Raw genomic sequence first — 27,096 nt, 5'->3', positions numbered from 1 at the left:
ACATTTTTAAGTGAATAATAATGAATATACCGCCAATGTAAATTTGTAAAATGCAGAAAAATTAGAAAATCAGAAGATTGAAACAATAAGTATCTACAACCCATTAACAGAAAACATTTACTACATTTCTTACCAACATTTCTCCAAAAAAAGTATACATACAAATTTATGTTTTTTACCTTAAAAGCTTAAGAATTATCTCCTTATTCTTAAAACAAACTTCATAAACTTTATTTTAATGACTGTAAAAATCTAAGTTTATATTTCACTTTCTGTACAACCCTTTGAGGGCAGTTCCTATTTCTACAGTCTCATTCCCCAGAGGGTGCCTAAGAATGAAATAATTTCCTATGTTAATTCAAAAAATAAATTTATGTCTAGAAAGTTTTTAATAAGTAGTACACAGAAGCTTTACTCCCTCATATATCAGAAATAAATATGTTTCATCCACAAACTCCTTTATCTGACTGTTCCTGGTAAATATTTAAGTGTTCCTACGTCTTATATTAAGAGTATGGCATGGCAGCCTTGGGGCACCTGGATAACTGAGTTAAGCATCTGTCTCTTAATTTCAGCTCAGGTCATGATCTCGCAGTTAGTGAGTTTGAGCCCTGCACTGGGCTCCATGTTGACAGTGCAGAGCCTGCGTGAGATTCTGTCTCTCCCTCTCTCTCTGCCTGTCCCCTGTTCACGCTCTCTCAAAATAAATAAATAAACTTAAAAAAAAAAAAAAAAAGAGTATGGCAGCCTAGAGAAATGTAAACTTCCTTTTTTTAAAAATTAACCACTTAATAAATATATAAAGTTGTAGCATCAATTCAGATCCCTAAAAGAACTTCCCTTTCTAAAATAGCACACAGAATAAATGTAGCATAGTCACTTACCACTTGATCTGTTTTTACGACTTGATTTCCCTCCAGTAAGAAGCATCTTGAGACTATTCCGAAACATGGTTGTGCTATTCTAGTACTCACAGAACTGTAAAAGATAATATGGGAAAATGTTAGAAACCTGGATTTTCCTATTCAAAATACTATTAATAATTAATTTCAAATGCACTTTAAGGAATTAACTATGTTCAAATATATAGTAAAGAAATTTTAATGGTATGAGAAAACATTTAATTAATTTAACTTAACTAAACATTTAAGTATTTCCTTAAAAGTACACTGTACTACTCTGAGTACCATAAAAGATAAAGGCAGCTATCACTGACGGCACACAGAAGTAGAAGAAAGTATTAAGTAGCTCTCAATACAGTCTACTCTTTCACTAACTCTCTATTTCTTGGACAATTTTCCCATATGCCCAACACACACACTCCCAAAGTTTAAGAGTCTAGAAACTTACAACAGTGCATATTTTCCATCGCAAGCCAGAATTCCACCTCAAAGACCACTAATAAATTAGTGCCTATTCTCTTTATGTCCCACTTCTATCAAAGCAAAGTTCTCCCAGTTGTGCTTTGGATTATGTCCTCTCTCACCTCCTCAGAGACTTTTAGCCAAAAATCATCTTCCTTTTCTTTCCCACACAGAGTTAATTTTTTTCTCTCTGAATCATTTCAATCATAACATAAACATGTTAGTATGTCTAACCAAAAACGAAAAGTAAGTCCCTCTCTTTATTCCCACATGGTCCAATTACTGCTCCTATATCCTTACTCTTCATAGCAAAATTTCCAAGGTGTTGTTAGTGCTTGGTGCCTCTAGCAGATTGAACAGAATAAACTTGAACTAAAACAGATGTTCCAAAAAAATATCCAAACCAAAGCAGTGAGAAATAAAAGTTGAAAAATGTAAGAGAGAAAAACAGGCCTATGGAATCCACTGAAAGCTTCTACCACACACATGACTGAACTCCCAGACGAAGAGAGAGAGAATATAAGCCAGAAGCAATATCTGAAATGATAACAACCAAGAACTTTCTAACATTAGTGAAAGATATAAAGTCACATCTTTAAAGACCTAGAGGAAAAAACAGATTTAAATAAGCAACAATCACGGTGCCTGGGAGGTTCAGTTGGTTAAGCACAATGACTCTTGATTTCAGCTCAGGTCATGATCTCATGGTTCATGACATTGAGACCCTCGTCAGATTCTGTGCTGAAAGCGCTGAGCCTGCTTGGGATTCTCTCTCTCCTTTTTTCTCTGTCCCTTCCCTGCTTGTACTCTCTCTCTCAAAATAAATAAACTTTAAAAATAAATAAATAGCAAGCAACAATCAACAGACTGAAAAATAACTTTAGACAGAAATTATGAATGGCAGAAGACAATGGAATGACTTCTTAAAATTCTGAAAGGGGTGCTTGGCTGGCTCAGTCGACTGAGCATCCGGCTCTTGATTTCAGCTCAGGTCATGAACTCACAGTTTCATGAGTCCGAACCCCACATTGGGCTCTGTGCTGACAGTGCAGAGCCTGCTTGGGATTCTCCCTCTCTCTCTCTCTGCCCCTCACCTGCTCTCACACACACACACACACACACACACACACACACACACACACACTCTCTCTCTCTCTCTCTCTCTCTCTCTCTCTCAAAATAAATAAACTTTAAAAAAAATTCTGAAAGAAAATAGGTACCAATTAAGAAATCTATTCACAGGTTAAAAAATGTTTGAAAAATGAAAATGAAATAAAAGTGGTTTCAGAAAAACAAATAAAAATTTATCAGTAAAAGAAATACTAAAAACAAATTCTTCCAACAGAAGGAAAATAATACTAGGGAAAAAAAACAAATGCAAAAAGTAAGAGCTGTAAAAAAGGTAAATATTGGCAAACATGAACAATGACCATGAACAATGACATAAAAATAATTATATTACTATCTTGTTAAGTTTAAAATTTTTAAATGCATGAAAACAATTTAAAAAAGTCAGAACTGGAGTAAATGGGAGTCAAAGTTTCTAAGATATCTGCATTATGCAGGAAGTGGCAGAGGTAATAACCTACACCATACTGCAAAAACTCAAAATTCATGTAGTAATTTCTAGGATAGCCATTAAAAAAGCTAATTGAGGTGAGAAAAAGAATAATTAAAATATTTCATTGAACCAAAGAAGAAGAGAAAAGGCACAGTGCACATCATTAAAACACAAATAGTAAGATAGTAACTTTAAACTCAAATTATAGTTATTATGTTAAATATTCCCTCTACTATAAGACTATTTACGGTCACAGAAAGATTAAATATAAGATGATGGGGAAAAGTGTACTATCCAAAAAAACAATAAAAAGGAAACTGTCATAGTTAAGCCAATATCAGATAAAGTCAACTTAAGGCAATAAGCACTACTAAAAAAAAAAAAAAAGACATTACTTAATAATTAAAAAGTCATACCAACAAAAAGATATTATACTTCTATGTATGAATGGACCCAATAACAAAGCTTTAATATATATAAAGCAAAAAAAAAAAAAGTTCAAACAACAAGACTAATAGATGATACAGACAAATCCATAATCACGTGGGAGATTAACACACCTTTGTTAATCACTACAAGATTAAGCAGGTGAAAAAAATTTTTTACCAAGATACAGAAGATTTGAACTATGTGACCAACCAGACTTAATATACATAGTACATTCTTCCAAATAAAAACAGAATATAGACTGTACACAATACACATACCAAAATGGACCATAAGTTGAATCATAAAGCAAATCTCATTAAATTTCAAAGGACTGAAGTCTCTGAGAGTATATTCTCTGACTACAAGGCAATTAAGCTAGAAGTGAACAATTTTCAAAAATTGAGAAACTCCCCTACTGCTTGAAAATTAAGTGACATACTTCTAAATTACCCATGAGTCAAAAAAATAAAAGTATATAAATCATCATGGAAATTTAAAAATATTTACAATAAATTATAATGAAAATATAAACTATGGAAACATAGAAAATGAAACTAAAACAATACTTGTAAATAAATGTAAAGAAGAATGCAGGTATTAGAAGAGACAAATGAAAACCAATATCTAAGCTTCTATCTCAAAAGTTCAAAAACAAACAGCAAATCAAAGAAAGTAGAAGGAAAGAAAGAGTAAAGAGTAGACACAGATGATACAGAAAACAAATCCAAAAAAGATCAAATCAATGAGCCAAACACTGGATTTCTGAAAAGGAGTAAAATTAATAAACCCCTAACAAGGCTGATCAAAAAATAACAGGGAAATTACAAACATCAGAAAGGAAATAAGGGGCATCATTTTAGTTATTCAAGTCTTTTTTATTTTTATTTTTTAAGTTTATTTTTTTGGTAATCTCTATAGCCAATATGGGGCTCAAACTCACAACGCCGAGATCAAGAGTCACATGCTCTTCTAACTGAGCCAGCTAGGTGCCCCAGATATTAAAGACCTTTTTTTTTCCATTTAAGAGAGAGAGAGAGAGAGAGACAGCACGTGAGCAGGGGAGAGGGGCAAAGGGAGAGAGAGAATCTTAAGCAGCCTCCATGCTCAGCACAGAACCTGACACAGGGCTTAATCCCATGACCTGAGCCAAAATCAAGAGCCAGATAGATGCTCAACTGACTGAGCCACGTAGGCGTCCCTTAAAGGCTTTTTTAAAATAGGAACATAATATAACAACTTTACAACAAATTTAATATTTTATTTAAAACAAATTCCTTGAAAAATACAACTTACCAAAACTGACACAAAATTGAGCAGAAAATCTGAAGCAGGCCTATCTCTATTAAAGAAATTGAACTTATCAAAACTCCTCCCACAAGGAAAACTACAGGGCCAGATTACTATATAGATCTACCAAACATTTAAGGAACAAACAATACCAATCTTATAAAATTTCCTTAAGAAAATAGAATACTTCCAAACATATTTTATGAGGGCAGCGTGCTCTTAATCCCAAAACCTAACAGAAACTACAAGAAAAGAAAATTACAGACCACATATCTTATGAACATGGACTCAAAAATCCTTAATTGAAGACATGGAAAATTACAAAGGTTACTTAAAAAGAAAATTTAAAGAATATTTAAACATGTAGAGATATACCATGTTCATAGAGTGGAAAGTTCACTGTTGTCAAAATGTTGATTCTCCCTATAATGTTCTAAAGAGACAACAATCTTAAATTCCAGCAGTCATTTTTTGGAGAAATTGAGACGTTCATTCTAAAATGCATACAAAATGCATAAAATGCATACAAAAGAGCCTACAATATCCAAAGCAATCTTGGAAACTAACAAAAAAAGCTACAGCGTTTATACGACCTGAGTTCAAGACTTACTCTATAGCTCCAGAAATCATGACAGTATGGTACTCTCATAAGTATCATCAAGCAGATCAATAGTACTAAATAGGTAGCCCAGAAAAAGACCTACACTTAGATGGTCATTTTTGTTTTATACCAAGTTATTAATGAGTAAAGGAAAGTCTTTTCAACAAGTGGTGGTGGAACAAATAGATATTCACTTTAAAAAAATTAACCTTGATCTGTGCTTTACACTATACATGAAAGTTAATTCAAACTAAATCAAGCATTAAACATCACATAAACGTTAAAATAAGAAAGTTTTTAGAGGAAAACACTGAAGAGTATCTTCATAATTTAGAGATAGGCAAAGGATTCTTAGTACACACAAAGTAATAACCATAAAAGAAAAACATGATATATTTGGGCTTTATTAAATTTTTAAAAAACATGTACTTATAAAAAATTAACATCACCAAAACGAATAAGCAAGTCACAAACTGGGAGAAATTATTCACAAAACACATATCTAACATAGAACTGATATCCAAGATAAGGAACAACTACAACTCAGTAAAGAGACAGTCAAATTTTTAAATGGGTGAAAGATCTGAATAGACACTTTTATAAAGAAGATATATGAATGGCCAACACACATATTGAAAGAGATAACACAATTTGTCACTGCAGAAATACAAATTACAAAGAGCCAACACTATGCTTCACTAGAAGAGCAAACTTTTCAAAGACTGACAATATCAAATATTGACCAGGATGAAAAGCAACTGAAACTCTTAATATATTGTTTTAGTGTAAGAGTATAACTGCTTTGGACAGAAGTCTAGCAGTTTATTATAAAACTAAGCATATACCTATGACTCCACCCATTATATAATCCAGGAGGAATTACAACATGTGCATAAAAAGATTAGTATTGACAATTTTCATAGCAGCTTTATTCATAACAGCCAAAAAGTAGCCCAGGTGTCCATCAGTAGGAAAATGGATAAACTGTGGGATTTTCATACAGTGGGATACTACTCAGCAATAATTCATATATTCATATATTCAACAACACAGACAAATCTTATAATATGTTGAATAAAAGACTCTTACATGAAAGTGTATGTAGTAATTAATGGTAGAAAAAAATCAAGAGTAATGATTGTCTCCTGCATGTAGATGTGAGGATTAACTGAGAAAAGGCACAAGGAAACTTTCCAAGATAATGGTAAATTCTGTATCTTGAAGGAGTTTGGAATACACAGATGTATGCATCTGCCAAGATTCAGTAAATGTTCACATCAGATTAAGTTTACTTATTTTTGAGAGAGAGAGAGAGAGAGTGCATAAGCAGGGGAGGGAGAGAGAAGGAGAGGCAGAGGATCTGAAGCAGGCTCCATGCTGACAGCAGACAGCTGGATGCGGGGCTTGAGCCCAGAAACCATGAGATCATGGCCTGAGCCAAAGTAAGAGGCTTAACAGACTGAGCCGCCCAGGCACCCCTCAATTTTTATTTTCTTGAAAGAGAATGAAAAACTATTTTCTTATGTATAAGATTTTCTATGAATATACAAACATCAACAAAATATGTAAAATATTCTATATGTATGATCTCTTTTAGTCCCCAACGAAACCTCAAGATGGTGGTATTTGCTTTGTTTTAAAGAAAAATTTGAGATAAAGGAAAGTAAAATAGCATGCTTACAGTTATACAGCTAATATAAGCCTAAGACCATATTTGAACCCATGCTTTTGGTCCTCCTCTTCAGTGCCTATTCTTATACAAGGGACACAATCTATTTAAAACATTAACTGAAACTATGAAAGTTCTAAATCTAATGATTCTAATTAAAAGCCTCAAGTATTATTCCATTTGACTCTGGTTTTTGAAATAATGCCTTTTAACTCATTTTACCTTAATCTAGTGAGTTCACAAAAAAAAAAGAGAAAGAAAGAAACATACTGTTACAGGTTGGCTTTAGTCTTTGCAAATGTACCAAGAAAAATTACGACAAAACACACTGAGGAGGAAAAGAAAAGATACCCTGCTTTAGTGGACTCTATGACATCCTACCCAGATCCCTGTAACAGGATCAGAGTATACATTCCTCAGGTGTTAATTAATGGCTCAGAGCTGTTCCCACCTTCAGAGAATGATCTAGGCTAACTAGAGCCACCAATGTCTTTTAAAAAAATTGTTTTTTCAACATTTATTTATTTTTGGACAGAGAGAGACAGAGCATGAACGGGGGAGGGGCAGAGAGAGAGGGAGACACAGAATCGGAAACAGGCTCCAGGCTCCGAGCCATCAGCCCAGAGCCTGACGCGGGGCTCGAACTCCCGGACCGCGAGATCGTGACCTGGCTGAAGTCGGACGCTTAACCGACTGCGCCACCCAGGCGCCCCACCAATGTCTTTTTAATACAGAGGTACAAAAGACCATCTCCTTTAACTCAAAGGGGGACAACATTGTGGTATGACTTATGCTCCAAAGCTCTCACCCAACTTTTCCTACGCTTGATTTTTCTTCAAATACTCATCTGTAAATGATATACCTGTTTGTCCCCCCACTAGAATATAAGCTCCATGAAGACATGAAAATTGCCTGTTTCATTGCTGCACACCCATAACTGGAGAATAGTGCCTGGTAAACAGTGGATGCCAAATATATATTGATTGAATTAATCAATTATATTTCTTCAGTTTGTATATCACTGTCCAAATCAAATCCCTTATAAGGGAAACCTGGTCTTAACTCTTTTTATCCTCAATGCCTAGCTCATGGGAGGCTCTCAACACTTCTTGAATGAGTAAATAAATGAATGAATAATTGAGCAAAGAACTGGATTCATCAGATTACTAACCTGTTAAAGAGGTAACGGGACACAATACAAGTAAATTTCAATAGACAAGAACAGGTTATGAATTAACTATAACAATGGGCACTACCTAGGATGATTAAGCACCAGGGAAACAGAAATTCTCTAGGCAAGTTCAAATATTTATATGAGAAACAGACAAGAAAATTCTAGTCATACTTCAAACTTCTGCCTAACTCAGACGTTATATAGCTATATACATATAACTTTGAATATATATGTACAGTTCTTCAAAGTCTCAAAATGAAAAAAAATTAACAGCACAGATTATGTGACTAAACCATTATTTAAAATTTACTAGACCAGGAGCCAAACATAAATAAAAATCTCATGTCTAAAAATAAGCCAAGATAATATTCTAAGGTTAACTTAAGTAAAAAACGATGATGTATGCAATAAAATAATTACAATGATCACTTTTTGAAGTGTAGAGATTTTTTTCTTTGCTAGTCCTAAAATATTTTATAAAAGTTGACTGAAATGTATAAAGAATAAAATGAAACATAAAATACTTATTTAAAACTAATTATCCATCTCATAGTTATACTTTGATAAAATGACTTTCTTATTCAAGATAACACATCACCAGAAAATTTATTGTAATAAAATATTAATATAGAAACTCCACAAAATTGAAGCTAAGTGGGAAATGGCAATTTCATCTAATTGGATTTATGACAGTAATATATGGCTAAATTTCATCTTACTTTTTCCAAATTATATATCCAAATTTAAAAATGGTAACTCTCTCAGGAGAAATCATCAAATAAATTCCTGGCAAGTAAAAGTCTCTGGCAGTAAGATACCAAAGAAGGCATTCACATCCCCCCAGTCATTTCTAATTGTCTTAAACTTAACGGATTCAAACATTATGTTATCTGCATGGCCCCTAAGCATTTTATGCTTATGACACCTGATCTAAACCATTCAAGAAAAGTATTGACTATTTTCTAAATGGTCCACCAAGGCTGGAGACTCAACCTATTACTCAATATAGTCTTGCACTATTTTATTCATAAAAATGTTTATGTAATAATAACGAAATCAAATTAACTATTAAGCACTTCTGCACTACTCAGGCTAAATAATTATGGTATTCCCATTAGCTTTTCCACAGAGGGTATCTTTCAGTATAAGCCAGCTTTCTTAAAAAAATCTTTTTCTATATCCTTTTCCATTTTGAGTGCTTGGTATTATTTTTATTCTCATTTTTGGTTTTGTGATGGATTGGCCTATTCTTATATTTTTGTTTTCCAATTCTAGAAACAAGTTTCTTGACATTAGAACTATGCCTAGTGGATAAACTACACCATTCAAGTGCTTTTAAAGTTCCATGGGATCTGAAGAAAATGTTTCAAATAGTAAGAAAATAAAAAGTAAGGAAAGGTAATAAAGTAAGACATTATCTGTAGAACTCTAATTACAAAAACAAGAATGCATAGTGATCCAAATGATGGATTAATGAGTATTATCTTTCCTTACCCAGACAACCAACAAAACCTCCTTTTATGATTTTCTCCACAATGCTAATTTGGATAATGCCTTCAGAGACCCCTTGAAAACAACCTGTTGGTATGACTATGAAAAAGTAAATTATATATGTTTAAAGTAAATGTTACCCATTTTCCAGCATGTATCAACCTAGAGCTTCCCTTCAGAGAAATTTTTGTAAGGGAACAAAACATACACAATCACACATTTACAAAATTTCAAAGAAATTTTTAAATATTGTATGAAAGGATGCAGTGGTTAATGATGTAGATATGATGGAAACGTTGAAAAAAAGTGGTAATATTTTATAATACATGGTTTTAATGAAACATACTAAAAATTAACACATATACTTGAATTTTAAAAATACATATTTTAAAAATATCTAAAAGACAGCATTATTCCTTACACCCTTCCGAACCTTCCTCCCCATTAAGCTAAGCTGCCTAACTTCTAAATTTCAACTCAAGCAATTATTTTAGCATAGGTAATCTGTCCAGATGGATTTACAATTGATGAGTTCTCAATTCATCCCAGATTCTGGATCTTTATATCACAGACCAAGGATCAATATGTCCTCAGTTTGCCATTCCTACCCAACTATAGCTACAAATACCATCTGAGCCCCTGAGGTGCACTGCCTAGGAAACAATGCCTGGGAAACAACCCATATGAGATAATAGGATTTAGAAAAGGTATTCAGTGGATAAATTGCTTTATTATTACACAGTATTGTTCACTACAAAAAACAGGGGGAAAAAAAGAAGGAAATAGAAACATCTGGAATTTTCTAAAAGAATGATTCAACAATGAAATAAATTATCACTATTATATCCTCCTTTGCTTTTCTTATCACTTTGCCTTAAAGTGTTGCATCAACTTTCAAGACACAAGTTTGGAGACACCAGCTTTCTAGCCACTGTTTTTTGTTTTTTTTAAGCCCTCAGAGAACACATTTGAGAATACAGGAATTTTCATTTTCTGCCCAAAATGTCAGAGAAGAATACTGTCAAAGGAAGACGTTTTACAAGTATTAGATGAGAAGATGAATACAAAAAGAGAGACAAAAGCACTCTCAACTCTTATGAAGGTGAAATTGATCACGTAAAAAATCTCAGACTATGAGTCTTCAGATAACCTTTCTCACATTCAATAATCAATGAGTGAATCCTAGAAATGCAAGGTCATTCACAGAAATGAACTATCAATATATGAAAAATCAATCAATGTAATACACCATACTAATAAGGGACAAAACTCTAATAATCACCTCAACAACAACAACAAAAAAGCATTTGACAAAAGCCTATATACCCTTCTATGACAAAAACACTAAACACACTTAGAAGGAAATTTCCTCAATCTGATAAAGGGCATCTATGAGAAACCTACAGCTAATATCCTACTTAATGCTGAAAGACATTACTTCCCCCCAAGATTAAGAATAAGACAAGGGTGCCTGCTGTCATCACTTCCATTCAACATTGTTACAAAAGTTCTAGCCAGGGCAATTAAGAAAAAGAAACGAAAGTATCCAAATGGGGAAGGAAGAAGTAAATCTATCTATATTCACAGATAACATGAGCTTATATCTGAAAATTCTCAAGAATCCACCAAAAAAAACCCCATCAGAGCAATAAGAGAATTCAGCAAAGCTGCAGCACACAAAAATCAACTGTATTTCTATACACTAGCAATGAAAATCCAAAAATGAAATCAAGAAAACAATTCCATTTACAAGAGCAATGGAAAATGGAATTTTTAAAAATTTAGGAATAAAATGAGCAAAAAAGCACAAGACGTGTATGCTGAAAACTACAAAGCATCATTGAAAAAACTTTAAAAAGACCTAATTAAATGGAAAGACACCCATGTTCATGAATTGGAAAGCTTAATGTTGTTGAGATGGCAATATTCTTCAAATTGATCTATAGATTCAGTGCAATACACCTAACAAAATCCCAGCTACCTTCTTTGCAGAAATCAAGAAGTCAATTCTAGAATTCATACAGAAATACAAGGGATCCAGGATAGACAAAACAATCTTGAAAAAGGACAAAGTCAATAAAATAAAGGCCCTCTCCCAAAGGCATCCATATTCTTTTTTTAAAATTTTTTTTTTCAACGTTTATTTATTTTTGGGACAGAGAGAGACAGAGCATGAATGGGGGAGGGGCAGAGAGAGAGGGAGACACAGAATCGGAAACAGGCTCCAGGCTCCGAGCCATCAGCCCAGAGCCCGACGCGGGGCTCGAACTCACGGACCACGAGATCGTGACCTGGCTGAAGTCGGACGCTTAACCGACTGCGCCACCCAGGCGCCCCACGGCATCCATATTCTAACCTCTAGGATTTACATGACAAAAGGGACTTTGTAGAAGTGATTAAGTTAAAAAATTTAAGAAAGGGAGATTATCCTAGATTTTATCTAGATAAGCCTAATGTAATCACAAGAGTCCTTATAACAGGAAAAAACTGCAGAACAATCTCAGAAGATGTAATGACAGAAGAAAGGTCAAAGTGATGTGGCCATAAGCCCAGAAATTCAGGTGGCTTCCAAACAGTGGAAAAGGCAAGGAACAGATTCTCTCCTAATGCCTCCAGAAGGACTACAACTATGCTAAAACCTTGTTTTTAGCCCATATACAACCCATTTCAACCTTCTGATCTCCAGAACTGTAAAAAATATAATATCTTAGTGTTGTTTTAAACTACTAAATTTATGGTAATTTATTACAAGAACAACAGGAAATGAATACAATCACAATAGCAACAAACATGTATAACATAGTTATTATTACCACATAACAATGCCTCAAACACCTATAAAAGCGTGCAGCTGCCACACTAATAATGTACCTGTCCAAGTTTCTTCTTATTTAAGAACTGTTTATTATACTACTCTAGATCTATCTTTTTATATGTAAAAGCAAAAGTTCTCAGTTCTCAGGGAAAACAGTTGATTTTTTTTTTTTTGAGGGGAGGCACCAGTTTAAAGTAATTCTATACTTCTTACATCAAGTTATTCCACATCATTTAACTCAGCTCTATAGTCAAACCAAAAGACATTCAACTAATAATACATAGTTGTGACAAAAATAAACCTCACACACTGATTAAAAATTTACACCATAGCTATAGAGTTCACAAGACACCTGAGTCTCATAACATATCACAAAAAACAACAGCATTGGGGTGCGCCATGGATGTGCAACGTGTACAGAAATCTAAATCTTAGCCTCAAATCTTGCTATTAACCCATACAATCTTAAAGTTTTCTAGTTAGATCACCAAAGAAAAAGATGGGCACATAAATAGAAGTGTGGCATGCAACAGCACAGGAAAATATACATAAAACTTTTTTCCTCCAGATTTTAGGAAGTGGTTTCAACAAATATAGTGATACAGATGAAGGCTTTTGAGTTCTAGGCATCAATTTCCTCCGGTCTTTCGTTTCCTTTCACCAAATGAGAATACTGGACCTATCATTTCAATCACTCTCTGACCAAACTCCCTAGCCCCTTTGTTCTCTGGTTCCATACACCAGACAAAAATCAAAATTCAAGCTGATTCTACTCTGCCAAGGCCATTAAGCACTACTGGAGAAAAGTCATGTCAGCAGACTAGACTGATACACTAGAAATCCACAGTTGCAAATTTCAACTGACCCTTTTCACTGTTTAGCAATTTACTGTTTTTCTCTAGTCAATTCCTTCTCAACACTGTTTGACCTCTCATTTCTCTCCATCACTCTCAGCCAATGGTTTTGGCTCCTATTAACACAAAGAAAAACACATGTCTTCAAAATCATAAGAACTCCTTCAACTACCTACCAACAAACCTACAAATTTAAGCCAATTAACACACCTTCTCCTCCTATTAAAATAAATATATTAATTAGGTGAAGGGGATTGAGAGTATACTTATCTTGATGAGCACTGAGTAATGTATAAAATTGCTGAATCACTATATTGTACACCTGAAACTAATTTAATACTCTATGTTAACTACACTGGAATTAAAAATTTTTTTAAAGAAAATCATATAAATTCCTTCCAGAAGAAAGTGTTATCAATCTAAATAGGATAAAAATAAATGTACTCTGTCACTAACACTATAAAAATAGATAGGTAGATAGATAAATGTATTACTTTCAAATTCTCTACCTTTGCTCTATACTCCACCCGCTTCCATTCTTCTTGGGACCTTTTATATTTTTACTTCTTCTGTATTTTGAACTTCTTCCTTTAATGGCTCCTTCCATCAGCATTTCCCTATGCTCAAAAATCCTCTCAACTTTGAAAAATAAAAATCCTTTCTTAATACCTCCCTTTCTAGTTAATCGATTGCCATTACTCTGTCACCTATTATCTGGATATCACTCTCCTCTAATTGTAGCTACTACTTTCTAGCCCAGTAAATCAGCACTGTCACTAAGTTGTTTATTCATCTTTTATCCTTTCTAATTCACCTAACTTTTCTAACCAGTCAGAATATACCTTCACTCATGCCACAGACTAGATTAGTTCCGCCAATTATAACTCCCAAAACTTAAACACCTTGTTCCTGATCTTTTATAACACTAATAAATTACAATGTTCAACTTCCACACTAAACATACGAGTGTCCTATGAGGCAACAGACCATGCTTGTCATGTTCACTGCCATCCTTGTACTTACACACTGACTGGCACATTCTGGAGGCTCAATAAATCATGAATAAATGGATGGCAAAACCAAGACCAAGCCATACCCTACATCTGGTGATAAACATAGAAAATATTGTAAATCAATATGAAGCATATTTTCTTAAAATGCTTCAGAATAAAGGGAACATGTACCCACTCATTCATTCAGCAAACATGTATTTTCATGCTACCAAGCACCAGGTACTGTCCTAGGTGCTAATGATAAAAAAGCAGTCCATTCTCTCATGGAGTTTATGATCCAGCTAATCAAAGGAAAGGGATGCCCTTTCAAAGGATCTAATTCAAATCCAAAAGACAATACAGTAAGAGATGGCCTTCATAAAACAGGGACAGAAAACAACCATTTTCTTTAAAAAAGCATGAAATTGGGGTGCCTGGGTGGCTCAGTCGGTTAAGCGGCCGACTTCAGCTCAGGTCATGATCTCATGGTCCGTGAGTTCAAGCCCCATGTCAGGCTCTGTGCTTACAGCTCAGAGCCTGGAGCCTGTTTCAGATTCTGTGTCTCCCTCTCTCTGACCCTCCCCCGTTCATGCTCTGTCTCTCTCTGCCTCAAAAAAAAAAAAAAAAAAAAAAAAAAAAAGTTAAAAAAAATTTTTTTTTAAAGCATGAAATTAAAAGATAAAAAGAGAGATAAGAGACATAAGGAAGGTTTATCTAAAAGGTAACACACACACACAAACATACACACAAAACCCACAGTAGATATGTATGAGGAAGAGGTGATACTGTGAAAAATCTATCAATTCAGCAATGCAGGGGGAAAGTTTGATATACTTAATAAATATTTGATATACTTAATATATACGAATATACCTGATATACTTAATATACCAGAATCAGAAGCCAGCTCCTGATAAATACTAATCTGCTTTCTATGGATTTACCTATTCCAGATTTTTCACATAAGTAGGTTTCCAATTATTTTTAAATATCATAATTTAAATTTTTCTTCAAAAAATCATTTCTTCTAACTTTTCAATCTGTAAACCAAAACTTACATGCAATATCCTCCTGCTCTTAATCTTCATTATATATGTAGTTAAATCTCTTGTTCTCTCCTTCCTTCAATTAAGAGTTATCATTTTCTACTATATATCAGGCAATATTCTAGGTATTAGAAATATAAAGCTCTATTTTATTTTATTTTACTTTACTTTTTACTTCTTTATTTTATTATATTTTTATTTCATTTATTTTAGTGTATTTTGAGAGTGGGAGGAAGCAGCAGAGAGAGGGAGAGAGAATACCAAGCAGGCTCCATGCTGCCAGTACAGAGCCCGACACAGGGTTCAACCTCACAAACCATGAGATCATGAGATCATGACCTGAGACAAAATCAAGAGTTGGATGCTTAACCATCTAAGCCACCCAGGCACCCTGGAAATATAAAGCTTTAAAACAAAAGCCAGACAAGATTTTTGCTAATTTAGAAGGGAAAAGAAACAATAAGTAAACAAATGAATACATGATCTAATTTCAAGGAGTGAAAAATGCTATGAAGACAAATAAAGAAGGGCAACATTTAAAGAGTGAGAGAAGGTGCTATCTTACACAAATAAGATCAGGGAAAGTTTGTCTGAGAGGATGACATTTGCAGAGATCTGAATGAAATGAGAAGGTAATCTTTCAGAATGTATATGAAGATCGAGGCCAGAGAAAAAGCAATTACAAAAATACTGAGGCGGGAATGAGCTTGGAATGTTCAAGGAACAACAATGAAGTCCAATGTGGCTGGAGAAGAATAAGAAGGAATGGTAGATGAGGCCACAGAGATAGTTAGGGTTCAGATTTTAAAGGGCACTGTAGATCTGGGTAAAGACTGAATTTTATCCTCAGTATGATGGGACACCACTAGAGAATTTTGATGAAATACTGGTCCATAAAGAATAGATTGCAGCCACTCCAACTCTTAGATTGAGTAGCCCAGGAGATTATGAGGACTACCACCAGGATGACAGAAATGACATGCTATCTGGTTAGAAGCGCTATATTTTAAAGATATAACTTACAGGATTTGCTGATATGGTGATATGAGGTGTGAAGACATGAGATTAATGTTGTTTATATAAATATTTTCTCCTTTTCCTTGGTCAGAGAGTTACCTAATATTCTTATCAAAAAAAACAGATTTTTGGTGTATTTGTTAAATCTATTTTTAAAAGTTCTACTTCATTGACTTCTACCTTCATGTTTTTAAATTCCTTTCTTTTACTTTTTTATTTTGTTGTTTTTATCCGGTTTCTTAGGTTCAGAGTTTAATTCATTTATATGTTGTGGGCTTTAATTCACTTACACATTATGGGCTTCATTCTAAAACTGTAAAGTTTTCTACAAATAGCACTTGCACACCTCCAACACTCCCCACAGATGTTCACTTCTATATATAATCTATCATTCTGCTGATTATCTTTTAAGCTGGGGCGGAGGTGGCAGGGAGGCATTTTAAGACAGCGTTTTAAAATTTCCCAAGTATTTCAATTTTTTGTTGTTTTAGCTCTTCCTTTTGTAGTCAGGAATGTGTTTCTTAGATTTCTGCTTTGCAAAATTTGAGATTTTGGGGGGCCTAGTACATGTTTAGTTTTCAAAAATGTTCCACTGCTTTTTAAATGAATGCTCTTTGTTCATGGGCAGGATATGATAAAAAGGTATTCAAGCATAAGAAGAGAAGAACTATACTAGATAGCTTTTATGAACACAGCACTGTACCACAATGATCAAAAGGATACACTTGCTGTCCTACTACTTCCTAGATATGTTATATTGGGCAAGTTACGTAAACTCTCTATATCTTACAGAGGGCTGTGAAATTAAATAATTCATGTAAAAACTTAGCACAGTTCCTGGCTTATGAAAAAGCCCATTATATATTATTTTTTATAGTAAAAGCCCATTAAATATTGGTCACTATTATTTTAGGAGGCTTCAAAGTCAAAAATTGTATAACTATTTTATTAAGATTTAACAAAAATAAAGACATTTATGTAAATTAGAGAGTCAAACATACTGCTATCTCAGCTTGTCTAACTCCTACTCATCCTTCAAATTTTAGCTCAGACATCTCCCAGAAGACTCCCAGGACTACCCCAGCCAAGTTCTGGTTACCTATCCCTCCTCTGTCCTTCTCATATAATAAACACTTACATTCTATCATAATTGCTTTTTTAACTGTTCCCTCTACTAGCCTATGAATGCAAAAATTCAATTTTTTATCTCTGCACATTCTGTGTCCAACACATAAAAGGTGCTCAATAAATATTTGCAGAATGAAGACATAAACTAACACAGTAATAACTAGATTACAAAGAAAATGAATTGCAATGACATCTTGCCCTAGTCCATCCCCTCCCAGGACAATTAGCAAATCTCACACACACACACACACACACACACACACACACACACACACACACTCACCCCACATCACACCAGGACCCTGATCCATAAAAACCCAGGATATAGAGATTATCAATGCAATAGTAATTCACCAGAGTTCTGCTCTAAGAGGCAATTGATATTAGCAACATAAAGATTGGTTTACCTTATAAATATATCATTCTGAAACTGAACTATTTGCAAGAATTGAACGACCCGTACCCCCGTCTTGACAAAAACACCCCTTTTTAGTGAAACAAACAGACATGGTTTCAGAGAAACACATTATTGGGCTGACAGCCATAATGAACACAGTGAAAAATTCCTCTAAGCCTTATCTTCTGGAAGTGAGAAACACTCAGAGGACTCCTTGGTAACAGTAACCTAGTTTCTGTTACCCTGCGAATATACAATGTTCTGATAAATTATATCCATCACAAGAACTTCTCCCATTTGTTGGAAAAGAGGATCAAGAAATAATCTTTGAACCCCAAATTGGAAATACTCAGAATCCACAATGCGTTAGACTCAACCCCACAGCATTCTTTCAAATATCTCCTATCTTCCCCGAGACTGGTGAGATAGCAAGTGAAAGTTTCAGTTCAGAAAAGCTACGATGAATAAGCCACAACAATTTTTCAGTTGGTCTATTTGCTGTACCTGGTTCACTCAACAAATACTCACAATATCTGAATGGAGTGGGACTCATAAGATGCACTGTGGAATGCCCAGGATTTCTGAAAGAAGCTTAGGGTTAAGAAAGTAGAAGTTACTACACTTCAGCAGTATGCTGGCCCTCCAAGCCTGACCAGTACCGATGAACTATTTGCTAACACCTGTGAAACTATAATTTTATAAAAAGAAATACAGTAAAACCTTGGTTTGTGAGCATAATTTGTTCCAGAAACACACTTGTAATCCAAAGCACTTGTATATCAAGGCAAATTTCCCTATAAGAAATAATGGAAACTCAGATGATTCATTCCACAACCCAAAAATATTCACATAAAAATGATTGCAATGCTGTAATATAATACAAAATAATAAATAAAACACAAAATATAAAGAAAATAAATTAACCTGCACTTACCTTTGACAACCTTTGTAGCTAGTGTGAGGGAGACAAGAAAGAGGAGGGTTATTATGTAGGATGACTTTCACTATCACAAAGGAAATCACTGCTATCTACTGGCTCAATGGAATCTTTTTCTTTTTGTGCAACTTTAACAAGAAACCTATCCAACAACACTTGCTTTTGCCTCTTTTTGAAGATTGTGCAGAAATGTTACACTGCACTGACTATCACACAATCCCACAGCCAGAGAGAGAACCATTGCCTCAGTTGTGATCATGGGAGTTCAGCATCACATCACATACTACTCATATTGCAAGACATCACTTATTTCTCAAGTTAAAAATTATTAGAAATATTTGCTCATCTTGTGGCACACTCGCAGAACAAGTTACTCATAATCCAAGGTTTTACTGTATATACTTAGTCTTCAACTTGTTCTAGGCACACTGCTTCTAAAACCCTTGTACTTTGCTAAGAGAGTGGTAAGGTTATTTTTTGTGTTAACGAGATGACTTTTGGAAAGCCTCTGGGTAACGTAAGAATGAGGGTTGGTTGCCAAGAGAACCAAACATGTGACTGGATAGAGCTGGAACTTTTAGTCTCACCCCACAGACTTTGGAGGAAGGAGAGAAGGGCTGGAGTTTGAATCAATCACCAATGCCCAAAGATTTAATTAATTGTGTGTATGTAATGAAGTCTCCATAAAAACCCAGAAGGATGGGGTTCACAGAGCTTCCACCAGGTTGAACACATGGAGATTTGGGGAGTGGGGTGCACATAGACAAAATGGAAGCTCCGTGCCCCTTCCTGCATACCTTGCCCTATGCATGTCTTCCATCTGGATGCTCCTCAGTTACAGCCTTTTACAATAAACTGATAATCTCATTAGTAAAAAGTTTCTCTGAATTCTGCAAGCCACTCTAGCACATCAACTGAACACAAGGAAGAGGTCATGGGACCTTCCAATCTATAGCCAATAGGGTCACAAGCCTGAAACCCAGACTTGCAACAGGCATCTGAAGTGGGCTGTGGGAGGGAGGGGGCAATCTTATAGCACTGAGCCCTTAACCTGTGGGATCTGACCCTATCTCTGCAAAGGGCCAGAATTAAGATAACTGTTCAGTGGTTCTGAAAAATACATATCAGACTGACCAACTACAATTTCAGATAATAACATACACGTTACTAAATGGGGTGCAGTATCTGACCAAGCTCCTGATATATGCTCTGTCTGCTAATTTTATACAATCAGGAGCTTTGAGGACCCAGGGGACCACCACCTATACATCTTAGCTAGCACCTTCCAAAGGGTGATGATAAACAGTTTTGATTTCAGCAATTTACCAAAATAAAAAGGGTTGATTAAAGAAGCAGCTATGAGGGAGAGGGAGGAAATTTGGCACAACAGCATGGAGACCTTCAGTTTGTCTCATCCCTGAAACACAGCTAGATCAGCACCAAACCATTTTGCACATCTAGGAAATTGATCTGAGAATTAACACAACAATCTGCATAACTTGAGCCATAGAACCTGGCAGGTACCCGGTGCAGAGAGGTGAAATGGGGCAGAGAAAAGCCGCAGAGGATAGAGAGCTGTTTTTGCAGAGAGAGAAGAGAGAAAAGGGGGAGAGTGTGATACATCGGGAGAGTACAGGAAAACACTCTCCCAAAAGTAGCTAGAGAGAAAGAGAGAACGAGTGAAAACACTCACAGGGGACCAAACAAACAAGAAATCTGTTCCCCAAAACCAGTGACAAGAAGACAGGAGAGGGTTTCAATACCACCAGGATTCTATAAACAGTGGAGCACAGAGTCTGAAGTTCTAGATAGTGCTCTGGGGAGGAAGTAGGGCAAATCCCCAGGGGCAGATAGAAGGGTCTAAGGGGTCCTTGTGCCACAAGGGGAGAAGCAGTTTCCCTGCCTGGAAAGTAGAGGCCACATGACCTCCCCACTGGCAAAGGTCCCAGCAGATCCAGAGAACAGCCACGTTTGCTGCTACTGGGACAAAGACACCAGACTGAGGTGAAACCTGGCACTGCCTGTGTGTTGTGGTTTGCCATAATGTCTGAACCTCTGCTGCTGCACTGATCTCACGAACAGTGTGGGGTTCTAAAACACAACCCCATCTGAGATAAAACTCTTGAGGGAGGTGCCACCTGGCAGTCAGGCAGCTTGGACATGAACAGGGTAGCAGCGGGGAGTGGACAGAGGCCAGAGACAAAGAAAGGGTGCTTGATCAAGGAGTGACAGCAGGAAGTTCCTGTGCCAGAGACTAGGGAGCTGGGTGAAGTCATTTCCACCTCTCCTGTGCATGGGCATGCATACCACACTGATCCACCCCAGTAAGCTAAACAGCACCACCTAGTGAAGAACGGAGCCATTACAACAAGTCCCACCTAAATGCACCCTCCAAGCACATCTCCTAGAAGACCAGCACAAGTCACTTCACCTATTTAGTGTCCTGACTATAGAGGACTTCATATTTTCAGTTCTAAGGAAAACTGGATGTAACTTCATCCAGGTTTAATTCTGTCTGCTCGTTCATTTATTAGTTTTTTTTTTTATTCCGTTTTCATTTAAATTGTTTTTTTTTTTCCCTTTTTTTTTCTTGGATACTGAAAGAGAAAAATTTATTTTTATATTCTTTTTTTGAATTTTTTCAATTTGTAATTATTTTTTTTACTTTTTAAAATTTTTTATTCTATTTAATTTTCTTTATTTCATTTTATTCTATAAGTTTTTTAAATTTTTTAATTTTTTACCTTTTTTCTTTTCTTTCCCTTTTTTCTCTGTTCTTTTAAACTTCTTTCAACAAGCAGACCAAAACACACCTAGGATCTAGCTTCCTTTGAGTTTTTTGTTTTGTTTTAAATTTTTTAATTTAAATTTTTTATTTTATTTTTTTTTCTTCTTCCAAAATGATAAAACAAAGGAATTCACCCCAGAAGAAAGAACAGGAAGAAATGACAGCCAAGGGCTTAATCAACACAGATATAAGCAAGATGTCTGAACTAAAATTTAGAACCACGATAATAAGAATACCAGCTGCGGTTGCAAAAAAGCATGGAATCCCTTTCTGTGGAGATAAAAGAAGTAAAATCTAGTTAGGACAATATTAAAAATTCTATTAACAGAGATGAAATCTCAAATTGATGCCATGTTGACAAGGACGGATGAAGCAGAGCAACGAATCAGCGATAAAGAAGAAAAAATTATGGAGAATAATGAAGCAGAAAAAAGGAGAAATAAAGGCAAAAGAGCACAATACAAAACTCAGAGAACTCAGTGACTTGTTAAAAAGGAATAATATCCAAATCATAGGAGTCCCAGAAGATGGAAGAGAGAGAAAAGGGGACAGAAGGTTTATGTGAGCAAATTATAGCAGAAAACTTTCCTAATATGAGGAAGGGGACAGACATCAAAATCCAAGCAGCACAGAGAACTCCCATTAGATCCAACAAAAACCGACCATCATCAAGGCATATCACCGTCAAATTCACAAAATACAAAGACAAGAAAAGAATTATGAAAGCAGCAAAAGAAAAAAGTCCTTAATGTATATGGGAAGACAGATCAGGTCTGCAGCAGAACTATCCACAGGAACTTGGCAAGCCATAAAGGAGTGGCAGGATATATGCAACGTGCTGAATTAAAAAATATGCAGCCAAAAATTCTTTACCCAGCAAGTCTGTCATTCAAAATAAAAGGAGAGATAAAGAGTTTCCCAAACAAAAACTAACAGTTCGTGATGACTAAACCAACACCACAAGAAATTTTAAGGGAAACTCTCTGAAGGGAGAAAAGATGAAACTAAACAAAAAAGACCAAAAGCAACAAAGACTAGAAAGGACCAGAGACCACCACCAGAAACTCCAACTCTACAGGCAACATAGTGGCAATAAATTCATATTTCACAGTGCTCACTCTAAATGTCAATGGACTAAACACTCCAATCAAAAGACAGAGGGTAACAGAATGGATAAGAAAACAAGATCCATCTATATGTTGTTTACAAGAGACCCATTTTAGATGTAGACACATGCAGATTGAAAATAAGGGGATGTAGAATCACCTATCATGCTAATGGTTGCCAAAAGAAAGCTGGAATAGCCATACTTCTATCAGACAAGCTAGATTTTGAAATAAAGACTGTAACAAGAGATGACGATGTGTATTATATCATAATTAAGGGGTCTATCCACCAAGAAGACCACAATTGTAAACATTTATGTCCCCAACGTGAGAGCACCCAAATATATAAATCAATTAATCATAAACATAAAGAAACTCATTGACAATAATACCCTAATAGTAGGGGACTTCAACATCCCACTTACAACAATGGACAGATCATCTAAGCAGAAAATCAACAAGGAAACATGGCTTTAAATGACACGCTGGGCCAGACGGACTTAACAGATACATTCAGAACATTTCACCCTAAATGCATTTTTCCCAAGTGCACATGGAACATTCTGCAGAATAGATCACATACTGGGTCACAAATCAGCCCTCAACATGTACAAAAAGATCAAGATCATACTGTGCATATTTTGAGATCACAACACTGTGAAACTCGAAATTAACCACAAGAAAAAATGTGGAAAGACAATGAATACTTGGAGATTAAAGAACATCTTACTAAAGAATTAATGGGTTAACCAAGAAGTTAAAAAGGAAATTAAAATATACATGGAAGCCAATGAAAATGATAACATGACAGTCCACTCCTGGGATGCAGCAAAGGTGGTCATACCAGGGAATTATACAGCAATCCAGGCCTTCCTAAAGAAAGAAGAAATGTCTTAAATATACATTCTAACCTAACATCCTAAAGACCTGGAAAAAGAGGGGACCTGGGTGGCTCAGTCAGTTGTGCGTCTGGCTTCAGCTCAGGTCATGATCTCACAGTCTGTGAGTTCGAGCCCCACGTCAGGCTCTGTGCTGACAGCTCAGAGCCTGAAGCCTGCTTCGGATTCTGTGTCTCCCTCTCTCTCTGCCCCTTCCCCGCTCACACGCTGTCTCTCTTTCAAAATAAAATAAAAACATTAAAAAAAATTTTTTTTGAAGCCCTGGAAAAAGAACAGCAAATAAAACCCAAAACCAGAAGAAAAGTAAAGATTAGAGCAGAAATCAAGGGTATCGATTTCAAAAAAAAAAAACAAACAACAAAACAGTAGAACAGATCAATGAAACCAGGAGCTGGTTCTTTAAAAGAATTAACAAAATTGATAAACGCTAGCCAGTTTGATCAAAAAGAAAAAGGAAAGGATCCAGATAAATAAAATCACAAATGAAAGAGACCACAACCAACACTGCAGAAATACAAACAATAATAAGAGAAAATTATGAGCAATCATATACCAACAAACTGGACAATCATTTAAGAAATGGTCAAATTCCTAGAAACATATTAACTACCAAAACTAAAACAGGAAAAAATAGAAAATTTGAACAGACCCATAACCAGTAAAGAAACTGAATCAGTAATCAAAAATCTCCCAACAAACAAGAGTCCAGGGCTGGGTAGTTTTCCAGGGGAATTCTATCAAACATTTAAAGAAGAGTTAACACCTATTCTTTTGAAACTGTTCCAAAAAAAAAAAAGAATGGAATGGAAACTTGCAAACTCATTCTATGAGGCCAGCATTACCTTGATTCCAAAACCAGACAGAGACCCCCCCCCCAAAAAGGAGAACTACAGACCAATTTCCCTGATGAACAAGGATGCAAAAATTTTCAATAAGATACCAGCAAACTGGATCCAACAATACATGAAAAGAATTATTCACCACAATCAACAATTATTCCTGGGATGCAGGGCTGGTTCAATATCTGCAAATCAATCAATGTGGCACATCACATTAATAAAAGAAAGGATAAGAACCACCTCTAAATAGATGCAGAGAAAAGCATTTGACAAAACACAGCATCCTTTCTTGATAAAAAAACTCCCAAGAAAGTAGGGATATAAGGATCATACCTCAAGATCATAAAAGCCATATACAGAAGACCCACCACTAATATCATCTTCAATGGGGAAAAACTGAGAGCTCTCCCCTTACAGTCAGGAACATGACAAGGATGTCCACTCTCACCATTGTTATTCAACATAGTGTTGGAAGTCCTAGCCTTAAAAATCAGACAACACAAAGAAATAAAAGGCATTCAAATCAGCAAGGAGGAAGTCAAACTTTCACTCTTCACAGATGGCATAATACTCTACTTGGAAAACCCAAAAGAGGAATGCTTTTGCACTGCTGGTAGGAACGTAAACTGGTGCAGCCACTCTGGAAAAGCGTATGGAGGTTCCCTCCAAAATTAAAAATAGAACTACCCTACAACCCAGCAATTGCACTACTAGGTATTTATCCAAAGGATACAGGAGTGGTTTCAAAGGGGCACATGCACCTCAATGTTTATACCAGTGCTATCGACAACAGCCAAAGTATGGAAAGAGTCCAAATGTCCATCGAATGATGAATGAGTAAAGAAGATGTGGTATATATGTATAAAATGGAATATTACTCAGCAATCAAAAAGAATGAAATCTTGCCCTTTGCAACAACATGGATGGAACTAGAGTATATTATGCTAAGCAAAATAAGTCAGTGAGAGAACGATAAATATCATAGGACTTCACTCATATGTGGACTTTAAGATACAAAACAGATCAACATAAGGGAAGGCAAGCAAAAATAATATAAAAACAGAGGGAGACAGACCATAAGAGACTCTTAAATACAGAGAACAAACTGAGGGTTGCTGGCGGGGTGCTGGGTGGGGGGATGGGCTAAATGGGCAAGGGGCATTAAGGAAGACACTTGTTGGGATGAGCACTGGGTGTTACGTGTAAGTGATGACTCACTAAATTCTATTCCTGAAATCATTATTATACTATATGTTAACTAACTTGGATTTAAATTAAAAAAAAAAAAAAAGCAACACCAGCTATGAGGCAGGAGTAATAGTTAGTGTAAAAAGAGAATAGAGTTACAGAAATCCCAGGGATTTTTCACATTTTCAAAAGACTGTTCTGTCACAATTATTTAAGGGACCATATTAAGTTTGTTTTAAAAACAGGCATGACAATCAAGTCTTAGAGTCTGTACAAACATCCCAACATCTAGTAAAGACATAACTATCTGGAAGGACTTACAAAAAATAGGAGAAACAATTTTTTTTTTTTAATTTTTTTTTTCAACGTTTATTTATTTTTGGGACAGAGAGAGACAGAGCACGAACGGGGGAGGGGCAGAGAGAGAGGGAGACACAGAATCGGAAACAGGCTCCAGGCTCTGAGCCATCAGCCCAGAGCCCGACGCGGGGCTCGAACTCACGGACCGCAAGATCGTGACCTGGCTGAAGTTGGACACTTAACCAACTGCGCCACCCAGGCGCCCCAACAATTTTTTTTTTTTCAACGTTTTTATTTATTTTTGGGACAGAGAGAGACAGAGCATGAACGGGGGAGGGGCAGAGAGAGAGGGAGACACAGAATCGGAAACAGGCTCCAGGCTCCGAGCCATCAGCCCAGAGCCTGACGCGGGGCTCGAACTCACGGACCGCGAGATCGTGACCTGGCTGAAGTCGGACGCTTAACCGACTGCGCCACCTAGGCGCCCCAACAATTTTTTTTTTTAATGAGAGAGAGAGAGAGAGAGAGAGAGAGAGAATGCAAATGAGTGAGAGTGGGGGTGGGGGGGAAGCAGAGCTCACCCAAAGAGAGGCTCATGTTCATCCAAAGCAGGCCTTGAACTCATCCGATGTAGGCTCTGAGCTCACCCAAAGCAGGGCTCACCTGATGCGGGGCACAAGCTCACCAGATTCGGGACTTGAACTCACGAACCATGAGTTCAAGACCTGCACCCAAGTCAGATGCTTAACCAACTGAGCCACCCAGGCGCCCAGGAGAAGCAATTATTTAAGGTATTCTCTGAAGTTAAGTCTTTCTATCAAGGAAACAAACTCAATCCTCACTGGGTTAAGCAAGATAGAGAACTTTCTGTTTATTTTAGAGAATAATCAGGGGTAAGGTTGACCTCTGCTGCAACCAAGGCTTGAGGATATCACAAGAATCCAACTCTTTATTGCTTCACCCACACTGGACCTATTCTCGGCCTCCACACTGTGGTCCCCAACAACTTCAAACTCCCATCATCAGCACACCCAGTCCAGCAGAAGAGAGCAAGGTCTTTGTTCTAAGATTCACTCCAATCAGGTGGTTTAGGTAATGTGTGTAGTACTGAAGAAACCAATGTGACACACTGATTGGCTAAGGCCTATGTCCTCCCCCTCTAGCCCCACTCAGGCCAGGTGAATGGAGTACTGAGAAATGGCATCTCACACTAA

General features: G+C 36.0%; 1 protein-coding gene across 7 annotated transcripts in view; it reads right to left on the bottom strand.

The window, feature by feature from the left end:
* TANC2 (tetratricopeptide repeat, ankyrin repeat and coiled-coil containing 2) overlaps window positions 1-27,096 on the bottom strand; it is a 377,119-nt gene that overhangs the window by 313,455 nt on the left and 36,568 nt on the right. For 6 of the 7 annotated variants that reach the window (XM_086687668.1, XM_086687670.1, XM_086687671.1 and 3 more), the window contains exon 2: window positions 885-978. In XM_086687668.1, the coding sequence (XP_086543794.1) occupies window positions 885-951 (67 nt within the window). In that variant the 5' untranslated portion in view covers window positions 952-978. Of the gene's footprint in view, window positions 1-884; window positions 979-18,353; window positions 18,545-27,096 lie in introns of those variants that run through there. The other variant, XM_086687669.1, reaches the window with a different exon arrangement.

Source organism: Puma concolor, chromosome E1 (genome assembly GCF_028749965.1).
Source record: "Puma concolor isolate L17-30 chromosome E1, mPumCon1.1.hap2, whole genome shotgun sequence".
NCBI lineage: Eukaryota > Metazoa > Chordata > Mammalia > Carnivora > Felidae > Puma > Puma concolor.
The sequence above is the reverse complement of the archived record's forward strand: the minus strand, read 5'-3'. Positions and strand labels throughout refer to the sequence as shown.